This window comes from Lagopus muta, chromosome 10 (genome assembly GCF_023343835.1).
Source record: "Lagopus muta isolate bLagMut1 chromosome 10, bLagMut1 primary, whole genome shotgun sequence".
Taxonomy (NCBI): domain Eukaryota; kingdom Metazoa; phylum Chordata; class Aves; order Galliformes; family Phasianidae; genus Lagopus; species Lagopus muta.
The window spans coordinates 16407590-16429721 of NC_064442.1; the positions used below are offsets into that span (position 1 = coordinate 16407590).

Consider the following 22132-nt stretch of genomic DNA (forward strand, 5'->3'; position numbering starts at 1 on the left):
ACAAATTAATGTTTTAAGCTTTTGAATTACACCAGCATGTCATTACACTATCGGAAACTTTACCTTCACTAATTAATATACTCCTCTAAATGACCATTGGTTACCTGCAGCACTGGAACTTACTTATCATTATATATATGATCTCACCTCCAAAAGCATTTTGCTAGACTGCTTCTCTGCCACAAATGAATGCAATGCCAATACTTTCACTGGTAATTAACTGTACATATCAGTTTAAAAATAATATATGTATGTTTCTTACTTATATCAACATATATACTGGTATTTTATTACTTCTGTAAACACTGTTAGCTGAGTTGGAGCTGTGTATTACAAGAGATCAGTCTCTGATGAAAAAAAACTTTCCCTCTGCATAGATAGGAATGTCTTGAGACCTATATGTAAACCAAAGTGAATCTAAACTGACTTTGAACATTCAGTTTGAAATTTACCTTAAATGATCTACACACGGTTTTGCAATATTAATGATTCCTGTGTATTTCAGATATTGCTTGGAGAAAGACAATTCATTCACAGTACTCACACAAACCTACATTAGACACTTAACTTTTAAAAATCTGTCTGCGAGGTACAAGGTTTGAACATTCCTAAACCTCCATTTTCAGGAAAAAGTCACACAAATTCATGAAACTCAGCTTTTGAAAGCCCACTTTCCTCAGTTAGGATGAGTTCCAATGTTAACAGCTGGATACTCGTGTCAGGACCTCCTACTAAACAATTTTTACTTGCAGTAGCTCTAAGAGCAGCTGCTCACAGGAACTATGAATACAGACACACAGCTTTCTGAACTTAGGATAATGTTACCAACCACTCTCCATCATTTTTCACGAGGCAAGGCAAAAGGCCATTTTTCTGCACCTGAGCATCACCTTCCCACAACAAATTACAAATACAAAATAGTGTGGAAGTCTGCTTTCCCTTTGTAAATCAGGGAGCTAATCTCCTATTAGTTGGCAAAAAAAAATTAACTGCCAGGTCTAGAAATTATAAAAACCTTTCTACATCCCATTACCTTTTCTGGAAATAGCGTCCATGTGCATTTATACAGCATTCCATACCTGCTACTAAGCAAACTGCAATGGCCTCAGAAAGAACCAACACAGTACTTAGAAAATTTGACCTAACAGAGTATTTTGCAAAAATATGTGCAAAACATACAATAATACATAGATAATACATAAAACAAACAATAATACATAGATAATAAAACGTTTGTTTTAAACATTACTTTTCAAAGTGAAATTCAATTTCCTAATTTCTGCTGGTTTAAGCAACACAGTAATATTACCTGGCCTCCAAAGAACTGCCTGTTTTGTCATGTTTAATATCAGAGAATTTTAAGAAAACTCTCTTACTCAATTTTATGCCTGGTCACTACATTAAGAAACACAAGTAAAGACAAATATCATCTTACTGTAATTTTAATACTCACTCCTGCACTCGTTTTAAAGCTGTCCATTAAATACTAATTTACATGCTAAAGAGAACACGAGATATAAAGGACAGCATAAATGGGCACTGAAGTACAGTTTTCATCTAAGAGTTTCCTAGCATATGACATGTGAACAAGGCCCAGGAAGAGGCAAACTGAAACCTGAGATTTCCTACAGTAAGCACAAGCCTGATTACTACCACATATATAAATGTTTCATATATATCAACAACTACTTCAAAAGACTCCTTAAGCTCTGCAGTCTTTCCACAGCAGTAGAGGTTAAAGCATTCCAGAATAACATTAGCTCCTCTGTCCTCTACCTGTCCTGCACTGTGTCATGCCACTTTGAAGCACAGAAGAGAATCAAAGGATAACAAAACAAAAAGCAATTCCAATGCCTTAAATCAAACTTTGGGAGATATGGTCTCACATATCAGCTGAACATCAGAAGAAAATTTAGTTTTGATATTAAAAGAATTTCTAAAATAAGATCACCACTTATATATTAATAGACAATTAAACTATCTCATATTTGAAAAAATAAAGGTCTTAGTAAATCATTTTAGTATCAAAGGTAACAACATTTAAATGTAAAACAATTCTAAACTGTTTCAAATTGGAGAGATATCCAAGGATTATGAGTCAGAGACTAAAAGCAAAACAACTGAAACTGTCTAAATCTTCATAATTTCAGTTACAATTCAGAAGTCAAAGTATATGCTTATACCTCAAAATATTTAACAATTAGAAGAAATCTAAAATTTACACTGTGTTTTTTTTTTTTTTGAAGATGTTAAGTATCAACAGCAGATTTGAAGTATGTTTGTATAGTATCTCAGCTAGATTCTGTGCAACATCCATCACACAGAACTGATTGCAGCTTAGGACTTGTATAAGCCTCTACAATTACGGGAATAGAATTGCATGTAAGAGTAATCTTTAAGGTTACAGTAAAAAGAAAACAAAACAAGTTTACTTGTCCTTGAAAGCCAGCTTATAAAAATGAGTTTTCTACATGAATGTGGCACAGCTGCAATACACACTCCATAAAACATAAAACATGTAGGGAAGCCATAGAGGAAAAAAATAAACATGCCATCAGGTACTTGCTTGAAGCTCTTCTTTTTTCTGGGGCTCAACTGGCCAAAAAGGAGTAAATACACTACACACCACACAAGAATCAGAAGACAAAAGCAGACATTTGAAACAGAAGACAACATATTCATAATATCTCTTCCTCATATTACACTGACTTTAGACTTAAATGACCCCGTTCATCTCAACCAATACCTCAATACATCACACAGCAAAGTTTAAGGAACAAAAAAGTACACATCTATTTTTCTTCTGAATTAGCATTATCTAAGTAATAGACTTTCTAAATTTTCAACCATCCTTCCCTTTCCAGGGAAAAACACCATTCCCTTTAGTACAGTTACATACATACATGAGAATATTTACTCCTCCTACTCAAACAGACCCCTGAATTTCAAAAATCAATACAAGTGCACTATTTTATTTCAAGTTAATTTGAGTGTAATTTAAGTTGCTGTTTTTTTTCCAGAGTTACCTAATTGTGTTAATAAAATACTGAAGTACAAACAGGCACAATGGCATTTGCTGAATTAAGATTTACATGAAGACCAGAGGACATGAAAAATGTCTGTGATCGCACTGATAAATATGCATTCTTTATTTCTAAGTATTGAATGCAGTAACTATCTTTATTTAGTACATTAAATACAAATACAAAATACAATATTTTGAGGCCTACTCTCTGGATCTGCAAACTGAAAAAGTTGAAGGAAAAAAGCAAGGACAAAAACAAAACCCAATGGGCACACATATCAGGGGAAAATCTTCGTTATTTCATCATCCCATGTGGAAAGAGTTTTGAAAACAACATTTTTTGGTTCTACGAGAATGGAAAGTTTAGTAATTCAGAATCAAGTAATAATAGCAAGGAGCAGGATACCCAAAAAGTAGGAATACCACTGTCTTACTTCTGAGCAGATACAATAAATGGAGAAAGCAACTAGATTAAAGAGTGTACAAAGTGGCAAAGATGTCGAATTAAAAGACAATGCTCTCCTCCAAGGTTGAGCTGCAAGACCACAGGAACAACTTAAGAGCAATTTTTCCTACTATTGGCATTCTATATTTCAATTTATGATTAGGAACAGCTTTTATACCATAAAAATAAAACTATCACCAATAGTGAGATTCGATTTTTAAGGAGATGTGATCTGAAGTTTGGATGGTTATTTGCTGATTTCAATAAAGAGAAATCCTAAAATAAGTCAACCCACCTCAGAGGAAGTTACTTTCTTGCCCATTGCAAAACAAGAACTACTTACCAAAACTCTACACATGGTGCATTTTTTGCAGGCTTTGCAAGGACTGAATACTCCCAGAGTATTGCTGATTAAATTGGGGAAAAGTACGAGGGGTAGGACAGAAAAAGATCTGCATTCACACATTGCTTTTCTGAGAGGTGAAAATCTAATCCATCATTAGTAACTGGCTAAAATCACCACTTATTCTAATAACACAAGGGCATCAGAGTTGACAGATAGCAATTATGCATTCGCTGTTGAGTACGCAATTGATTTGCTTCTGGAGGAAAACTGACCTGGAGGGACTGACCATTTGAGACATGATACAACTGAATCTGCAAAAGTAATCAGTGATTCCCATCAATTTGAACAATTCTCCAGCATTTCAACTAATAGTTGTATGAAACTCCAACTACTTTTTATGGCTTACCTACTTCAACAGACAGGAAGAGGAAATTTTCCTGACAATAGTATGTTGGTTGACATGGGTGTCAATAACATCAAGAGGGCAGGACAGCACTTTTGGAACTAGACTTTAAAAGCTGTTAACAACATGGCTATCTACAGCTCCTGGCAGTGTTTGCAGGGTTAAAAGTGATCGGTAGCCAGTTCTCAGACATAAAGGACCTCAGAATATATTACAAATCTTGAGAGTGAAAGATGTTTGTCCTTGGAAATTCTATGATCTTCTTCCTGCTTACCCAACACAATACACTTGGACTTGGGATACTCCCCTTAGGAACCGGATGCAGTAGGAACCCATAATAACTTGGTGGTGAAAACTTCAACCTTAAGCTGCTTAAAGTAACAATGCTTACATTTGTTTTGTAGAAACAGAGGTGAGAAAAAGACTGCATGTTTTACTTTACATTAATTGCAATTTGAGAAGTATCTCGTGTCCACTATTCTTGTAATGCATGATTAATCAATGTTAGCACAACAAATACAAGATAATTACAATGTCATTTAAAATTTTAAACTTCCTGATTGTCATTAATGTACTCCGACTACACATTTTCACTTAAGACACATTAACATATTTATTCTGATCAATATTCGTTATGTAAATGAGCATTGATAAAACTTACCCCTTTTTCTGTGTGATGATGCTAAATCCAAATCAACGTTTCGTCTTCCACTCTAGAGTAGAAAATTAATAAAAAGCTCATTTCTTTAAGTGGAAGTAAGTGGTGCATAATATTCAAGTGTTTAAAATACAACATTCCCTCATAAAAATTTTAAAAAATTAACAGAACTGTAACAATTTCAATTTCTGTTTTACCACCATTTTCTCTTAACAGTGGTGGTTATTAGCCAAGATCCCTATACTGAAACACAAGCCTGAACAAGTGACAAATGCACAAGATATACCACCTACATAGAAGATAAACTGATGATATCTAAGGCACATAATACTAGCTTACTTACCAGTGAATAGCCTTCCTCATCTGATTCTGGCTGAGATAAATCTGATTCGCTTCGTGACTTCATCAGTCTATAGTTTGAGTTTGCATGGATTGAGCGACTCTCTGCAGTAAGACTTTCACTCCTGCATCAGATGTACAAACACAACACAAAGTAAACACTTTTACTAGCCAATAATAAGAGTTGATAAGCAAATTCAGCAAGTATCACAGTTTTATTTCAGAGAAGACTATCACTGAACATCAGAAGACCACAATTAAAGAGGATTAACTTTGACAGTGATAGAGTCACACACTCTTGCTTTAAGGACTAGAATTCCAGAGGCAGAGAGAATAAAAGGGTACTGAATAGACATAATCTCCCTCTAAGTTTCCCATCATTATCTTCATTTTAAATTTAAGTGAGGAAAATGTCACAGCAACAGAGTTTCTGCCCATCAGAAGTTTAAGCAGGCTCAGAGGCTCAGTACCAGCATCAGCTACCAAGGACTGTATGCAAATTTATCAATTCCTGGGCTACATTCTAACACACACACACAGATTGAAATAAAAATTTATACGGAGCATGTTTAGAAAAACTTGTGTTATCAAGACTATCTTGGGTTACAAAAATTACAGTGTTTATGCTCATTGCACCATACATTTTTACAATTTCATGTGCTATCTGCCTTTGTTACACTCCCATGCATAACTACACAGTCTTGCATGTGCCAAGATGCTACAAAACGTCTGAAATTAAGCACAAATGTCAATTTTTTCATGATACACTGATTCTTTTTTGCTTTTAAACATATTCTACAATGATCTTGGATGCTACAGTACAAGTGACTGTTTACACATAATGAAAATACAAGTATGGTAATAAAAATATAAACATCAATTATTTTCAGGAAAAATAATGAACTTTTCCAACTACATCAAGTTATCTGTACAGTGGATGACCTGGACTCTGTTACTATTCATTGGTAAGCTCAACCTTGAAAAAGAAATATGGTCCATGCAGAAAAGGCTCTCATTAGAGATTCATCAGTGTGGACTAACAAAACTGAGAAAATATCACTGACCTCAAAAAAAATTCCAAGCCAGCACTGTAAGCATTGCTCTGGACAAAAATGTTTTTAAAAAATTTCTAAGAACCCACAGAAGAAAACTGGTATTATTCCATTGCATGTAAAGACAGAACAGTTAACTATGTAAGCAGTTATCAGATCTCACCTTGTCATTAGTCCAATCCCCTCAGGAGCAGAAGAGGGAGGGTGCTGTAACTGCCCATCCTCCCTTCGCTTCTGGAAATCCTCAATAACAGGGCTCACTCCCAGGATCAACAAGGCAGATCTGTGGATTACAGAGTTGCATGCAGCAGTATACACATCTTGGCCTTCTGTCAGATCAGTGCTGATTCTTCTTTCCTGCTGGGACTGAGGAGGTTGATCATCAAGCCTAGTCCCTGTCCCAGTGTTCATCCTATCTCGATCCCGACTGCGAGCTACTTCACGGGCTGATAGGAAACATTGAAATATTTCTGTAACATGCAACACAAAAAGAAGGTCTTAACTTCTATGCAAAGTTACATAGAACAAAATATTTACCAACAGATCAAGCTAAAAAATGTTACATTACAAAGAACAACAAATATTTTTTCCAGTGGTAAAATAATACAGTAATACAAAGTTGTAAAGGATAACACAGAAACAGATGAAGTATTTACACAGCACTAAGTTTAAAAGGAAGGGACACCATAATTTGACAGAACACTAAACACTATTTCACTGCCTTATTGCAACCCAACTGTTAAGCGGACAGCATCAGAGAGACTGTTTCATGCTAGCCTTTTAGCACATATATAAAGTAATGCACCTGCAAAACTGTATTTCAGAGAACAGCATATCTGCAATTCAAAACTGAAAACTGTTCTACCCTTTCATTAGCTTTTTTGTTCTAGCATAGTGAAGATGTCCCCAAAACTTTCTAGCAGTAACGAGAGAAACAGTAGTTGGAAAAGAAAATAAACTACATATTTATGGAAAATATTCAAAGTCAATTTTGTTTTCTAAGTTTTATATACAAGTTTTATATATAATAAATTCCATACATACTAATACAAACTCAGAGATTGGTTGAACAGAAATTTAGAGAAAACATTATGAAGTCTATTACTGTTGTATGCAGTTTATACAAGTGTTAACACGGATGTCAGATGAATAAGGGCCATCTGTTTGCTCAGCATTCACAGTCCCTTGTATGAAAAGAATTTTCTGACCCAACAAAAGCCCTGTATCGTCTTATAAAAACTTCTAACAATGTTAATACAGAGAAATCTAACACAACCTTTTCAATCTTTCTCCCACTCTACTTTTGAGAGAAAAACAAACTAACTTTCCAAAGCACTTTACACTACTGACCCACACAAGTACTTACTACCAGCTGTCATAACTTCATGTTCTCTTTCCTCTTCTTCATCTTCTTGTTCTATGTGTCCTTCTTCTCTGTCCCGTTCTGCCTGCTCCTCCATTTCTGCTTCTTCATCAATTGTACGAGTAAAAGAATGCTCTTGAGTATCCACATCAGCTGATTCTTGGTTATCCAGCATCTTGATAAAAAAAATAGAAATCTACAATGAAAAAATTCTCTCCAAAATAAAAGCTGAAGGTAAAAGGACATAAGCATTTAAGAATTTTTTTCCATCTAAAAGATATTTGTGATGCCATATGAAATAAAACACAGACAGCTGTTTGCATTCAAAGCTTTAAATACCTAAGTTGGGAAATTCAAATTTCCTTAAGTTTTACTCAAATTATTTTCAGAGAAATGTCTTCTCAGAAGGCTTACTTGGACACAGCTGTCGCACTTTGATACTTCAGCATATGAAGTACATTAATAAAGTTTTAAAGCCCCGACAACCATTCTATATACAAAGGCTACTCCAAAAGTAGCCTCCTATCTTTTTATGTTGGCCCACAACATCAGAGCAGATAGTGCTGGTATAACAGGCAGCAGAGGTTGAACCTTCCTGCCATTATTCCGTTATTTTTGTTCCCATGCAACAAATGGCAGCACAGGGGCAGTCTGACAAAATGACATCTGACATGGAAGTAGAGATGAAGCAAAGCTGCTGAATTGGATTCCTCTATGCAGAAAAAATAGCACCTATTCACATTCATTAACTGAACATTACTGAATTACTAAAATTCAGTAGGGAAGGGGAAGAAAGGGACAGAGATAGAAAAGTTGTTGAATTCGTTGGTTCTGGAATGGCAACCAAACTCCATTGTGGCTAACAAAGCTAATCAATCTAAATCTACATCCAAGTACAATTCCGTAAATCTACATCTCTTGTACAACTCTGAGGTACAGCATACTATTGCTACATACACTGATAAAACCAGGCTTCAGGCTGTGCCCTCTTCAGATACTTTCTTCTAGTGACTTAACAGCAAATCTGCTGCAGATTAATGGATACTAATTATGTGTTGCACATTTGCATTTGAATCCTGAACTTTTTTCAACAAGGCAGAATAAAAAGACGTGTAACAAATGAAACTAACATTTGAATATCTTGCTATATACTGAATTCATCTGTTACTAAGGTATTACACAGTATTCCCTTAGCATGCCATTAAACTTTAAGAACTCAAAAATATTTCCAGTCTTACCCATCTGTCTCTTGATGATGATCTAGTCTGAATAAGTTCCATGTTCTTGCAGGCTAGCAGGCGACTCCGAACTTTATAAACACAACGGTATACTTCTGCCAAGGCTTTGCCAGGCTGATATCTGTAAAAGAGATTCCCCCCCCCCCAAAAAAAATCTTACAAATTTTCTTTTAGAAAAACTTACAAATTTTCTTTTAGAAATTAGAATTGAGCTTTTAAAGACAGTTTTGAGTTACTTGCCTGCTCTCACCACAGGCTTGACTGAGTAGACTTGTATGTTTCAGAAGAGCGGCAAGAACAAATCTGGACACAGTATCCAGGAGTGATTCATTAGTTAAAGTTGCAGTATCCCAATCTGAAAAATAGAAAGGACTCATCAAAACCAGCTACTGTTTCCGACAAAAATCATTTTTCATGACATCATATAAAAATCTTCATCCTTTTAAATCTTCCAGTTCATAAGCACATTCAACATTAAAGAAATAAGTCAATAATTCACTGCTGCTTCTGAGACAAATATGTTTTGGCCTGCTCAGGATATTTGTGTCTAATACTGAGCCAAGGAGGGCACACAAACAGGATAAACAGAAACTCAAAGAGCTGAGTTAGGTTGTAATCTCTTTCAGCAAGGATATACAACTGGAGCTCTTTCCTTTATCCAGCCACTGAGTTACATGGAATTTTTCTGTCATATTTGAGGCCTTCTGCACTCTTTCATGTTGTTGAATCCAGATTCAAAAATTATTTTGCAGACTCACTTGCAATGAAACAGCCGTATCTCCATTATGAGAGTCAGCAATTTAACAGAGCTTAAGCACATGCTTCACTGCTAGTATCAACAAGAGATATTTTGAGGTCTCAAAATTAAGGTTCCCTGAATAATTCCAGAAACTTACATTTTCATTTCAAAATGATTTTCCTCCACTTTAAAGAAGGACCATTATGAAAATAATGCCATTCCACTATAAAATAAACGAACTCCCAAGATAACATCCTCAAAGCTCCATCTACACTCGAGGCAGAAATAAAATTATTTCCCCACTTCCATACATGTACTTTCATAATAGTATTTTTCTTATTAAATATTATTTATGAATCCTTGAAAGCTGCTTTAGAAATCACAAAAATCTGTCTGTGAAAATATGAATTTTAACATATCTGCTCCCCTGAGTTCCATGACATTGCATTTGATGCTACGCTGTTAACGCACAACTCTCAGTCATCTTATATTGTAAACTAAGCAGGACCACACCAACTTCCAGAACACTCTACTCCATAACCAAAATAACATCAGTCAGCCCATTCAGCTCAGATTTTTCAACTAGACAACCAGCATTCTTTTTTTTTTAAACTGGAATTCCTAATTCCATGGAGTCCAAAACAGAATGATCTCTACTGCACTCAACAGACAAATAATACGACTTGCTGCCTTCTTGACCTGGCCCTACTTTGGCCAGAGGTACAGAAAATAATCTCTGGGTCTCTCAGAATTTCAGTACAGCAGCAGTGTTCTGTGGTTTTATTCAAAGGAGGCCTAGCAAGATCGAGCAGGAACGAAGACTACAGGCAATAAGGATGAAGAACCACTAACACTGTAATGCCAGCCTCTCAAGGACTTGAAAAACTTATTATAACTTGACTTATTTTTTCATCCCACTCTTAGCATATTTTCCAAGTTACTTTGCCTTTCTCCACCTCCCTCCTCCCCATTATTATTGTTTTTCTTAATAACTGCAAATTTCACCCCACTCTACTATGAAAACAGAAATACAAACATCTCAGTAAGGAAACAAGAGTCTCCTTTTGTCATACTTTGGAGGGGAGAAGAACACTGAACTACATGCTTGCGAATACTGGAATCAGTGTCAAAATTAAGGAAAACAATGGAACACAACAATAAAATATATTAATCGTGTTGCCGAATTAAAAGTTGTTGCCAAAGAAAAGACAAGACTTCAGTAGGAACATAGCTGAAACACGCAGTATATATTTAACTAACATACACATTCCACATCTTACCTTTACTAACAGCATAGTCTTGCATACTGATCCACAGGCTCCTTGCTGGCTCTTTTGTACAACCCAAGGCCAAATCAACATAGACAGTAATCTCAGGTCTCAGCTTATAATCAAAAGGCTTCTGTTCCTCATTTCCAGATAAGGCCACTTCTAACAAGGAGCTCATGCATTTGTCTAACAGAAGGGAAACACTTAAAGATTAAACTCCATAAATTTTGAGGATTACATGCATCTCTCTTGAATGGCAGACAAACATATTTCACTCTCCACTCTATTCCACAATAAGTAAATAAACCAACATACCTCACTGTCTGGCTATAAATTCTCTCTAGATTAGGAATAGAGTGATTTTGTTACAATTTATATCAAGTTCATGAAAATTTAGAAGCATTATCCTCTGCTTCAATATCATAATCCTGCATCATTACTTCTCTCTGATGTATAACCACCTCTAACACACTTGGTTGGGATGACTACGCACGCTTGGAAGGGATGACTAGAAACAATAGTGCTGAATGCTTTCAATGCTTCTAGTAAATGAGAAGAATTTGTTTCTAATCATGTTTTCAACTAATAAAGACTCCACTTTCAAAGTAGAATACAATTTAACATAATATTTTTAATGAAGAATGTGAAGAATGAATTGTATATGAAACAATGGAGCCCCTGATTTCTCTGTTAAATGCCGAACATATAAAATAAAACAAATTTAAATTAACTTAGTGAAGTTTGCGTTACTTCTTTCACTGAGAAACTGTATGAATATTCTAATTCTCTCTCTATGGATTTCCAATACTGTAAACTGTAGCAAATATTTAAATAGCTATTTTCCAACTTCTGTCCAACAGACAAAAGAGCTGAAATAGAAACTCTATGTACAGAGACTTGTACAAATGTGACCAAGAAATTTCAAAACAGAACACAAATATTCACAGTGACAGTTAGTTTTCTGTATTTAATAGCTTACCTAGATGAGGAATATCCATTTCAACTCCATCGCTGAAAAGTGGAGTTTTCAACCAATAGGCTGTGTCTTGCTCCTCAGGGGACACTGGAGGTCCTTGAAGCATGCCACCAAGACACCGCCCAATAAGTAAAGCTACAGTTCTCTCTAGATCTACAAGCCATACCCAAGACTGAGCAGGCTGTGGTAAGGACACTCCAGCAGGATCAATTAATTCAGGTCCACCTAAAAGCAATGAATCACCAAATCAGACACTGTTGCCCAGATGTTAAAGCCAATTCCAAAATTAGTAAAATTAATTGCAGGTCTCGTAACATTTCCCACTTAATAACAGTTGATTTGCCCCTTTTTGTCAACAATTGTAAACTAAAGAAAAAGCAGCTAGGACAAATTGATCACTTTACATTTCAAATTGATCAGCAGCAAAAGCCATAACCATCCATGTCACAGCAGCCCACGCTCATTAGGCACGTTCAACATGGACCACATGCAGCCTGAGACAGCTAATAACGCAGCCTGCCCTCACAACACATCATGGTGGTGGCTCTTCCCTGCCAAGCAGCCCCAGGCACACATGCACGACTCAGCAACAACCAAACCATCAGTGTGCTACTAGCACTGTCTCAGCTGAAACCAGGACAAGGGAAGGGCACAGAGAGGTACTAACTCCAAGTCCTGCGCCCACCACATAACTCAGTAAGCTGAAATCCACTTCTATTACACATTATACATGCACTTGTTGAGTAAAACACAGTGACTGTTGGTAAGATTTCAACCTAATGTAATCTCAAAAGATAACAGAACCCAGTAAAAGAAAAACTGTGGATGAAGGAAGAGTATACAGTGAAAAATGGACAGGTAAATACCTCTTTGTAGAGACTGTTAATATGCTTAATTTATAATGAAGTTGTGTCAGAAGGATCTGGCAGCACGCCTTCAGGCAGTTAGCAGCTTATAGAATCTTTATACTCATAGAATCATAGGATGGCTTGGGTTGGAAGGGGCTTTAGAGCTCATCCAGTTCCAAGCCCCTGCCAGATCAGACTGCCCAAGGCTCCACTCAACCTGGCCTCAAACGCCTCCAGGGATGGGGCACCCACAGCTTCTCTGGGCAGCCTATACCACTGTATTACCACCTGCTTAATAAAAAAAATTAATCCCAATACCTATTCTAAATATCCCCTCTTTTAGTTTAAAACTGTTCTCCCTTATCCCACCACTATACGCCTGCATAAAAAGATGGTCTACAAAATCAATAATTTTAAGTTAACTTACATTGCACAACGGAAAGCAAAGTAAAATTTGGACTAGAGAGGAAAGAGATCATGACAATATTTTTCCATTTACAAGTAAAGAAAAGTACTTTCATTATTACAAATTTAGTATTTTCAGTTATATATATATATGTATATATAACATATATATATATGTTTTATATATATATATATGTTATAACATATATTTATATATATATATAGGACATATATATATATGTCCTATATTATTCTTGCGTTCCCAAAGTCATCAGCATACATTCCAGGCTGCACAATAAAGAGATCTGCCCACAGCTCAAAATATTTCACAGCAAGGGATGTTAATAACTTCAGAATTTAAAAATGAGATGCAATAAGACACTACACTTAAAAAAGCAGTTTTTAATAGAAATTAAGTCTTGCACTATGAAAAGCGATATCACAGAGTTACCATAGAATCATAAGGTTGGAAAAGACCTCTAAGTTCACCGACTCCAGCCACAGACCCATCCTCACCATGCCAACTAAGCCATATCTCTAGGTGTTGTATTTCCACATTTCATAGAATCATTAAGATTGGAAAAGATCACTAAGATCATATTTTAAAGCACTTGGTATGGCTGTGGGCATCAGGTTACCAGAGGCACGTGACCTGGTTTGAGGCAGGATTATAAATTCTGCACCACAGTTTTACTTGGATAAGATGAAGCACAGCACTCTGTGGCACTGCTCAGCTCCCAGCAGGCCTGACATCTGCTTGGGCTGCAGGATGAATCATGGGGACAACAGGCAGCAGGACAAGGCCGTGCTGCTTCCCATCTGCTGCCACTCACAGCTCAGAGCCAGAAGAAACAGGGCAGCCTCTGCCAAATGCAGCCCTGAGGACAAGCTAAGGAGGCATTCATCTGCCTTACAGGTCTCCAGCTGGTCAATAAAGAACAGAAACCCCTTCCCACCAACCCAGGATACTCTAGTCTTTATCTTTCATATTAAAAGCATGTTATTTATTACTCTTACCATGAAGTGGCCACTGTAACTCTTGATCTTCTAGAAGTGCTGCAGCAGGTAAGAGTCTATTAAGACGATCCAGAGGTGGCAACAGATCTAGCAGATAACTCAACAAAGGGCGAGCCACTGACACAGGCAGTAACAATAAAGAGTTGACAATCTGAGACAGCATACTACCAGCTGCAGAGACATAAATCACATCTACAGAGAAAAAAAAAACAACCAGTAATTAGAACCTGGAATTGAATTGTATTATAGGCACAGTAAAACAAGTCACAAAGAATGGCACAGAAACATCTCAGCTGTCTCAGTATGTCTCAAAACTACATTTTGAATTGGAGGGTTTATTTAATAACCATAAATATATTCCGTATTTTCTCCTGCACTTTTCAGCAATAAAAAAACTGAATGCTAAAAAACAGTAATCTAAACCAAATATTACTGAAATAATACTATAGAGAGACAATTTTTATATATTTTTTTCTTTTAGTTTTCCTATGTGCAAAATATCCTGACAAAAACATGAACTTGATGCTATGCTTGGGTAAGACAACTAACCTTTCTTTGAAGAGACTTGGGATGTTTATACTGTGCAGGTGTGAGGAAAATAAGGATTTTTATTGTTCTAAAATAACAAGAACTGTCCTAAGCTGCCAATCCTGCCATTACTCATTTTTTTCATGAATATTTACCTCTCAGTTTTTCCCCAACACTGCCATTCCAAGAGCTTTCCTTAAGCAGCGTTGCAGAACGGGAATAGATATCTGTAGCATGAGGCAACAGAAGCTGAAGGTGTTTATGAAGCAGTGCCACACTGCTGGAATTCTAGAAGGAAATAACCATAAAATATCATAATTATATACAAATATTTAAAGAGTTCATTATTTCTATCAGTTTTTTTTCAAATACTCAGAAAATTTTTATTAAAAAGTAAAAATTGCATAGCAATTTTTAACATTCTGATACTCATGCATATTGAGGCAATTTTTTCCCCCTTTAAAATACAAATAAGGATACATACTTCACTAACACTGTTGATGTGGCAAAAAGCCAGCAACTGTTTCTGCAGTGAACATAAAAGCTCATGAAGATGAGCGGGTTGGCTGTTTTCTGATGATGATGCACCCAGCAAAAATTTATCACTGTTTTTCTCCAGTTCTCCAAAGGCTTGATCCTATTTAGACAAAAGAGAAAGAAAAAAAAAACCAACACAAGAAAGCTCACTCTCTTCCAGATTTTTTTTCTTTCAATTCTCAAGCGCTATTATTAGTGTAACTCAAGGAAAACTGGATAAAATAACTCACTCCTCACCCTGACCCCCAAAACACACCATGTTGAAATAAGTAACATTTCTTAAGATACCTAAATGTTTTAGATCAGAAACCTTCCTAGCATCACCTAGGATGGCAGAAGGTAGAAAGCTGCTTGACCTCCTTGCAAATTCTACAGTAAAAATGGAGTCAGTTTCAAGGAGAAATTTGAAAGCACCTAGATATAGATGACTGTTGAATGTCCACAGAACAGAACTAAAAATTACCAACCCTAACCCTCAGCAGACAGGGACAGTATGCTGGAGAAGTAAAGAGCTCTGATTTCTTTTCTCCATTATATTTAACTGGCTAGTTGAATAAAAAGGTGCAAGAGTCATTAATTGCACTCATGCTCCCCTTAACTGTTCATCAGCCAACACTACTCTACAGCTAAGAACAATAACGTATTTGACATACTACAATAAGCTGGCTGACCTCTACTTGATGAACTACTGGAAGGCAGATTGCTCAGTGTCAAATTAATCAGACAGACTCACATTCCTAGCTTCTTTCTCTGCTGGTATTATACAGACATAACAGGGTTCCATAAAGCAATCTACCTATATATTGATGTGCTATACTGTATCTTCCAAAAAGATTTGCAGCCAAAAGGAATAGGAGTAAGTACTTCACTCTGATAGGAAATCAAATACACTTATGCAAGCCAAGTTAAACAAAAAACACCATTACAAGATGGTTACAAGATCATTACACTGATAATGTTAGAAGTAGTGAATTGATTTTAGTCCACCTCCAGAGAGAGATATATGGCACTGCTGCTTTAGATAAAGCAAAGGAATACCATTTTCTGGAATTTCTAAACATTCAAAATAATCAAAATACATTACCACTGTAACAAAAAGTAATTACAAAGCCTATACATACTGTATAAAACCCCAAATTTCTTAGAAGAGTCTTCATTAAGATTTCAGCTAAATGAGTATCTGGATGACTGCTCTGGACACTGTATGTTTGATCAGAGAGATTTCCATAGCTGATGCATAATGAGGAAGTTTCTGTGGTATCAGATGGCGAGCTGTAGCCAAGTAAAGAAGCTACATGGGTGTGATCTTGCAAGCTTGTCAAAATAATATCCAATTGCATTCTCTGGGGAAAAGAAAAAGAAAGAAAGAAGAGTTCAGAAACAATAAACTTCTTGTTCATGAAGTCAAAATAATGAAATAATAAAAAGGCATTAGAGTTACAACACTATTTTTGTGTCTTAAGGTAAAATTGTTAATCTGGAAGATTTTACCAACAAAATCCAAACGCATTTTTTTCCTGCATGTCTTCAATACTAGAGAATAGATTAAAACTTTGAATTAGATAACTACACCCAGTAAAAACCTGAGACTGACAGAGTGAAATAATACATCAGACCAACACATTCTTTACTTAGAATTATGCATGTCATACGGTCTTTTTTCTTTTTTCTTTTTTTAACTATTATTCTAATTCTAGGGACAAAAAGCATGACAAGTATAGATTAGACCAAAAGTGGTGGCAGATACAGAGTAATGACCTTTCATTTCAGTAGTGTTCCCTACTATCGCTGAAAAAAACCTCGCAACATCCTGAAAAACCTAACCTGTTCTACTTCTTTGGGGCTTTTAGTTTGCACCAGTACAAATCAGAAATCTTCAGAAAATTAGAATCAGAAGATTCCTCTTCACAGTTTCAGTATCAGTGTTAATCAGTCTATTCCACAATAAAACAGATGTTATCTACAGAACTGAATAACAGGTACTCTTATTTTTTATCTTGAAACTACTGCAGAAGCTTCAGCTCCTACTGCCATAAAGAACAAGAACAGATGCTCCTTCTTTCCTTCCACTTGGAGGGTACTTGGCAAGTCTCCTAATCTGTGAAAATTCCTTGTCTTCACATTCATCAGAAGAGAAAAAGGGAAGAAGTTACAACCCACTAATCTTTGCAAAGTAGAATGAAATCCATGTAGGACAACCATTATACTTCCTAAAAAACAGTTAATTTTCTGTTTCCACGATCTAGAATCTCACTTGGCCAGGCTACAGAGTTAAAGTTGGGCTTTTCAATGCATTCCACCAATAATGTGCTAGCTTTACTGTTCAAAATCCCCTGCTGTTTCAGCAAATGAACATGCAGTGCTGCTTTCAAAATGCAGCATATTATTCCCTTGACCATACCTGTCCTTTTGACAAGCTTTCCCATCTATCAGGACCCTGGGGTAGAAGAGAGTGCAGCAATTCCATTCTCTCACGCAATGGAGGAAGCAGCATTGTTGCTCCTACTGAGAGAGTCTCAATTACGACCTAAAAGTCAAGCAGCAGAAAATACTTCTTGGATAGGGAAAAAACAATCAATGTGACTGCAGCTTTAAAAAAATTCACACAGTACATGACACACATAATACATCCAGAACATACACTTAATTTTATTTGACATGAGGTTTCTAATACAAAGTAGCAAATTCATCTTTTATTCCAGGATGTATGCAATACACTGAAGGTATTAAATTAGTCCAACACATTGTCAAATTTGAAGATCTTCACGCATTGCCATTTTCTTAGAGTGCCATTGTAAGGGAAGATGATTTAGTTTAATCAATCTAAAGATTAACAATTTTCAGTTCTCCATAGTAAACTTTCTCTGAACATAAAATTAAAGTCCATTCCTACACAAGTTCATCTCATTTTAAAAGCAGTATGAATAGGCAAATCTTTCTCATTGATAATAGTTTCAGTATCAATGAAACCTCGAGTGCTGCATTCAGTTTTGGTGCAATGAAGCTGTGAGGGGTCTGGAGCACAAGCCTTACAAGGAGCAGCTGAGGGAACTGAAATTATTTAGTCAGGAGGAGACTCAGAGGAGATGTTATTGCTCTCTACAACTCTCTGAGAGGAGGTAGTGGTAGGTGGGGGTTGGCCTCTTCTCCTGAATAACTAGTGACAGGACTAGACAGAATGGCTTCAAGTTGCATCAGGGAGATTCAGTTTAAACAATAGGAAAAAATTTATTCTCCAACAGAATGGTCAGGTGCTGGCACAGGCTGTCCAGGGAGGCAGTGGAGTCACCATCTCTGGAGGTGCTCAAGAAACATTTAGATGTTGTGCACCGTTTAACTGGACATGGTTTAGTGGAGGAATATTGGTGGTAGGTGAACAGTTGGAATGGATGATCTTGGAGGTCTTTTCCAACCTTGGTGATTCCATGATTCTATGAAAATTGAACAGTTGGCTCTATATCCGAAATTCACAGTTCTCACGTATGTAAAACAATTTTCACAGCTCTATTCAGTGGTTTTCCACCTTGCTACGAGTTAAGTGCTCTGTTCTAACAATTCAGTCTCACACAGTATTTTTTAACCACAAATTCAAGCCGAGGATATAAGCTATTTCTTTACTGGGGTCACCAAAACAGTTAGTTACTTTTGTATACTACTAAACTACACAGCATCACTTCTTCAAAGCTGGCAAAAATTTACAGAGAAACTAGAGTCTGATTCTGTAAAGACCAAGTATCTGTAATTACAATCAATTTCCACTATCTATATTCGTTCCTCATGTTAATTATCCCATAATCTGAAAGTTTAAGGCTTATTATTACAAGCAATAATAACTAAAACGTTAGCAGGAAAAAAAAACAGCGAGCAGAAATTCTTAAGTAAACATTCTCCACTGCTTTTCAGATTATAATACAGTGATAGTGATTCATTTCCCAACTGTAATGAATAGAACTGTATTCATCAGAGTGTCATGTTTACACAGTTAGAGAAATTTCTAATAACACACTTGAAGAAAAAAATATAAAGTAGATATTTCTTTTTTCTGTGAACAAAGTAATACTTACTTCTTGAATTTCATCAGGGACAGAGGAATCCATCAGTCTAAACAACAAATTCCGAAGAGGACCCGCCTGCCGGCCAAGAATACTGGTAGCTACACCTCCAGCCAGTGCAAGAGCAAGGTGATTTGACAGCAGCTTCAGGCACAATTTAAGGAAACTGTGATGCTCCCTGTAAGAAATACAGCAACATTCATGTTTTCTGTTGTTAGCCTTATTCATCCTCACTGACTTGTGCACTAAGATTTTCACTGATTGTATTTTGCAGATCAGAAAGGTAAATAAATTATAACTAGAACTTCACATAAATTCATCTGAAAGCCCACTGCTTATCTGCCAAACAAACAAACAAACAACAAAAGGCAACAACAGAATACAACAGTGTCTTGGCTCACAATGGTTCCAAGGGCATTCCACTTAGAAAGGAATCACTAGAACTGAAAGGCAAAATCTTTCCAAAATACATGTACAGACCAACAGAAAGACAAATATATTCCTCACATAAAGAAAGAACAGAAGCTGTTTAGGAACTAATAAATGTAATCTTCTCTCTTTATATTTAGAAATGAAACAATCAGATTAAAAACAGAAAGTCAGGATATTAATTTCTGATCATCCTTCTTGAAAACTTTTGAATTTTCTTATTTTGTGGAAAGGAGAAAGATTTCTTATGAATCTTTGCTACTTGCAGTGCTGTTTGCAGGTGTCTGTGAGGAAGCATTCAAGCTTTTGTATTTTAGAGTACTGCAACTAAAACATCACTTTTTGTGTAAAAGCTTCAAATCGGGCAAGCTGTAACAATGCCTACTGATGATTTGTAAAGAGATTGTTTTAGTCAACATGGTACTACCAAGATGGGCTTAGTTTGTTACACCTAGTTTGTCTCACTTTCCAGAAGAGAGGAATTTGTGGAAATCCAAAAGCAAGAACGCATTTCTTGTGTATTTGTTTCAAACCTTCCAAAGCGACACCGCCTCGCTACTAAGATCACGTTTGTGACAAGCAGCTTCCAGTTTCAAAATCTGAATATCTATCAAACCCATGTTGTGGTGATGATGAAACATCTCAAACTGCCCAATAATAACCACTGTCTGCATAACTGAAGCAAACTGCTGAAACTGTGCTGCTATAATTTATTGCTGAGTTTCACAGACAAATTTGTTCCTGAAAAAAAATGGAACCAACCTTCAGCATTTTGTTCATTCAGATGGAAAACAATTACATTTCTCTAAATAACACTACCAAGAAGCCACACGTGACCTGTGAAAAGGTCTTTTAAACATTCTGCATGACTCCTACGTCTCTTGAGGTACCTCGAGCTCCAAGTAGGAAGAAACAGCCCAACCTCACATACTAAAAATGCTTGCAGAAAAATATTCTAATACTTCTGATTAAAAAGCTACAAAAGCTTATAACGTGCAAGTGTTATATATACCTTGATGAAGGAAAAGGAAGAGGGGGAATTTCACTGTTAATTTTGTCACAATAGTGTTCAAGAAAAGAACGAAGATGTGAAAAGGTACTTTCTTCAAGGTCTACGCAGTAGGGTCTGTGCCATGCCACAACTTGCCTGAAATCAAACATCAAAATAATTAGTAAAAACCTTCCAATATTCCAATTTAAGCAGATTGAAGTGAGTGCCTGATCTTACTGACTTTGGTTTTTTTCTTAAAATAAACCAATATGAGCAACTTCTTGATTCTAGCAGGTAACATATGTTCTTTTTTTCTGTAGACATTTAAAAAAAAATCAAACATTTTTCATTTGTAAACATAAACATTTACAGCATCATGAGCATAAAACCATCAAATTAGTGCAAAAGCTGATACATTCTCACAAAACTGCTTTAGTACAAACTCTAGATTATAAAGAGGTTTTAATGAAATACAGAGAGAATTCAAACAAGTTAGTAGTTCCACTTGGTACTATTTGAGGCTCATTATTTTCCTCAACTGACTTTTCAACAACAGTTCCCATTAAAACAGGACATCTTGAAAGTCTGGATTATCTCCCAAATATTAAAAGAGTTTTTCTATTCCTCCCTGTTAGTCCGTATATAAGTCAGGTTTATCAGTTCACTGTAATCACTTGATCAGGCCTTTGCAGTAAAGTATTATTTCAGGCACTGCACATTAATTACTAAACCATTTATTTAGGCACCTCTTTTCAGTTCATCTTGACATGTAACCACTTAGGAAGTTACTATGAAGGTTAAATTTATGTCTAATGACTTATATGAATGTATGTATTTCCCAAACTCTTACTCTTCGTTGCCTTGTTAGCTGAAAGAAACTACATAAACCACAGAACATGCAGTCAGAAGCATAAAACAAAGAAATACTGAATCCTCACTGCCTAACTTGATGGTTTTCAGTAAACAGGTCTTATTTTTGTCTAATAGCAGATAACAAAATTTAAATGTACTAATATCCATATTATTGGTGCTGCTAAGCTATTTTGTACTACAGCAGTTTGGAAAGAACAAAAGGAAAGAGAAGGATAGAATTTAAAGAGATTCTTCAGTCCAAAATATTACAAGCAGAACACTTTAAATGCATTAGTGCCCTCAGGAAAATATTAAATGCATCCAAAGGGTATTATATTTTTAAATAAATATATATCTGTCCTCAAGTATAACCATTACCTGTCTCTTGGAAGAGCTGTCCAGGCAAGACTATGAGAGGTTCCTGCTGAAATTTGTTGAATTGAAACTCCATCTAAACCACTGACTTTCTTCGGTTTGGTAATGGGACCAGTAGAGTTTCCCTGACCACACTGTCCCATTGAATTGTTACCCCAAGCATAAACTTCATTATCTATAATTGCAAATAGAGCAGAAAACAGAATCTGAGATACAACTGCTTCTGATCAAAAGGGAAGATTACAT

At 36.0% G+C, this 22132-nt stretch overlaps 1 protein-coding gene across 2 annotated transcripts in view; it reads right to left on the minus strand.

Moving 5' to 3' along the window:
• The window catches only part of HERC1 (HECT and RLD domain containing E3 ubiquitin protein ligase family member 1), a 94367-nt gene that overhangs the window by 47194 nt on the left and 25041 nt on the right, over positions 1-22132 (minus strand). For both annotated transcript variants that reach the window (XM_048956162.1, XM_048956161.1), the window contains exons 10-25: positions 21890-22061; positions 20681-20815; positions 19252-19417; positions 17589-17714; positions 16309-16530; positions 15135-15287; positions 14806-14938; positions 14123-14314; positions 11856-12077; positions 10889-11062; positions 9110-9224; positions 8870-8990; positions 7635-7806; positions 6432-6738; positions 5221-5341; positions 4881-4932 (exon numbers count right to left, since the gene is read on the minus strand). In XM_048956162.1, the coding sequence (XP_048812119.1) occupies positions 4881-4932; positions 5221-5341; positions 6432-6738; positions 7635-7806; positions 8870-8990; positions 9110-9224; positions 10889-11062; positions 11856-12077; positions 14123-14314; positions 14806-14938; positions 15135-15287; positions 16309-16530; positions 17589-17714; positions 19252-19417; positions 20681-20815; positions 21890-22061 (2583 nt within the window). The remainder of the gene's footprint in view (positions 1-4880; positions 4933-5220; positions 5342-6431; positions 6739-7634; positions 7807-8869; positions 8991-9109; positions 9225-10888; positions 11063-11855; positions 12078-14122; positions 14315-14805; positions 14939-15134; positions 15288-16308; positions 16531-17588; positions 17715-19251; positions 19418-20680; positions 20816-21889; positions 22062-22132) is intronic.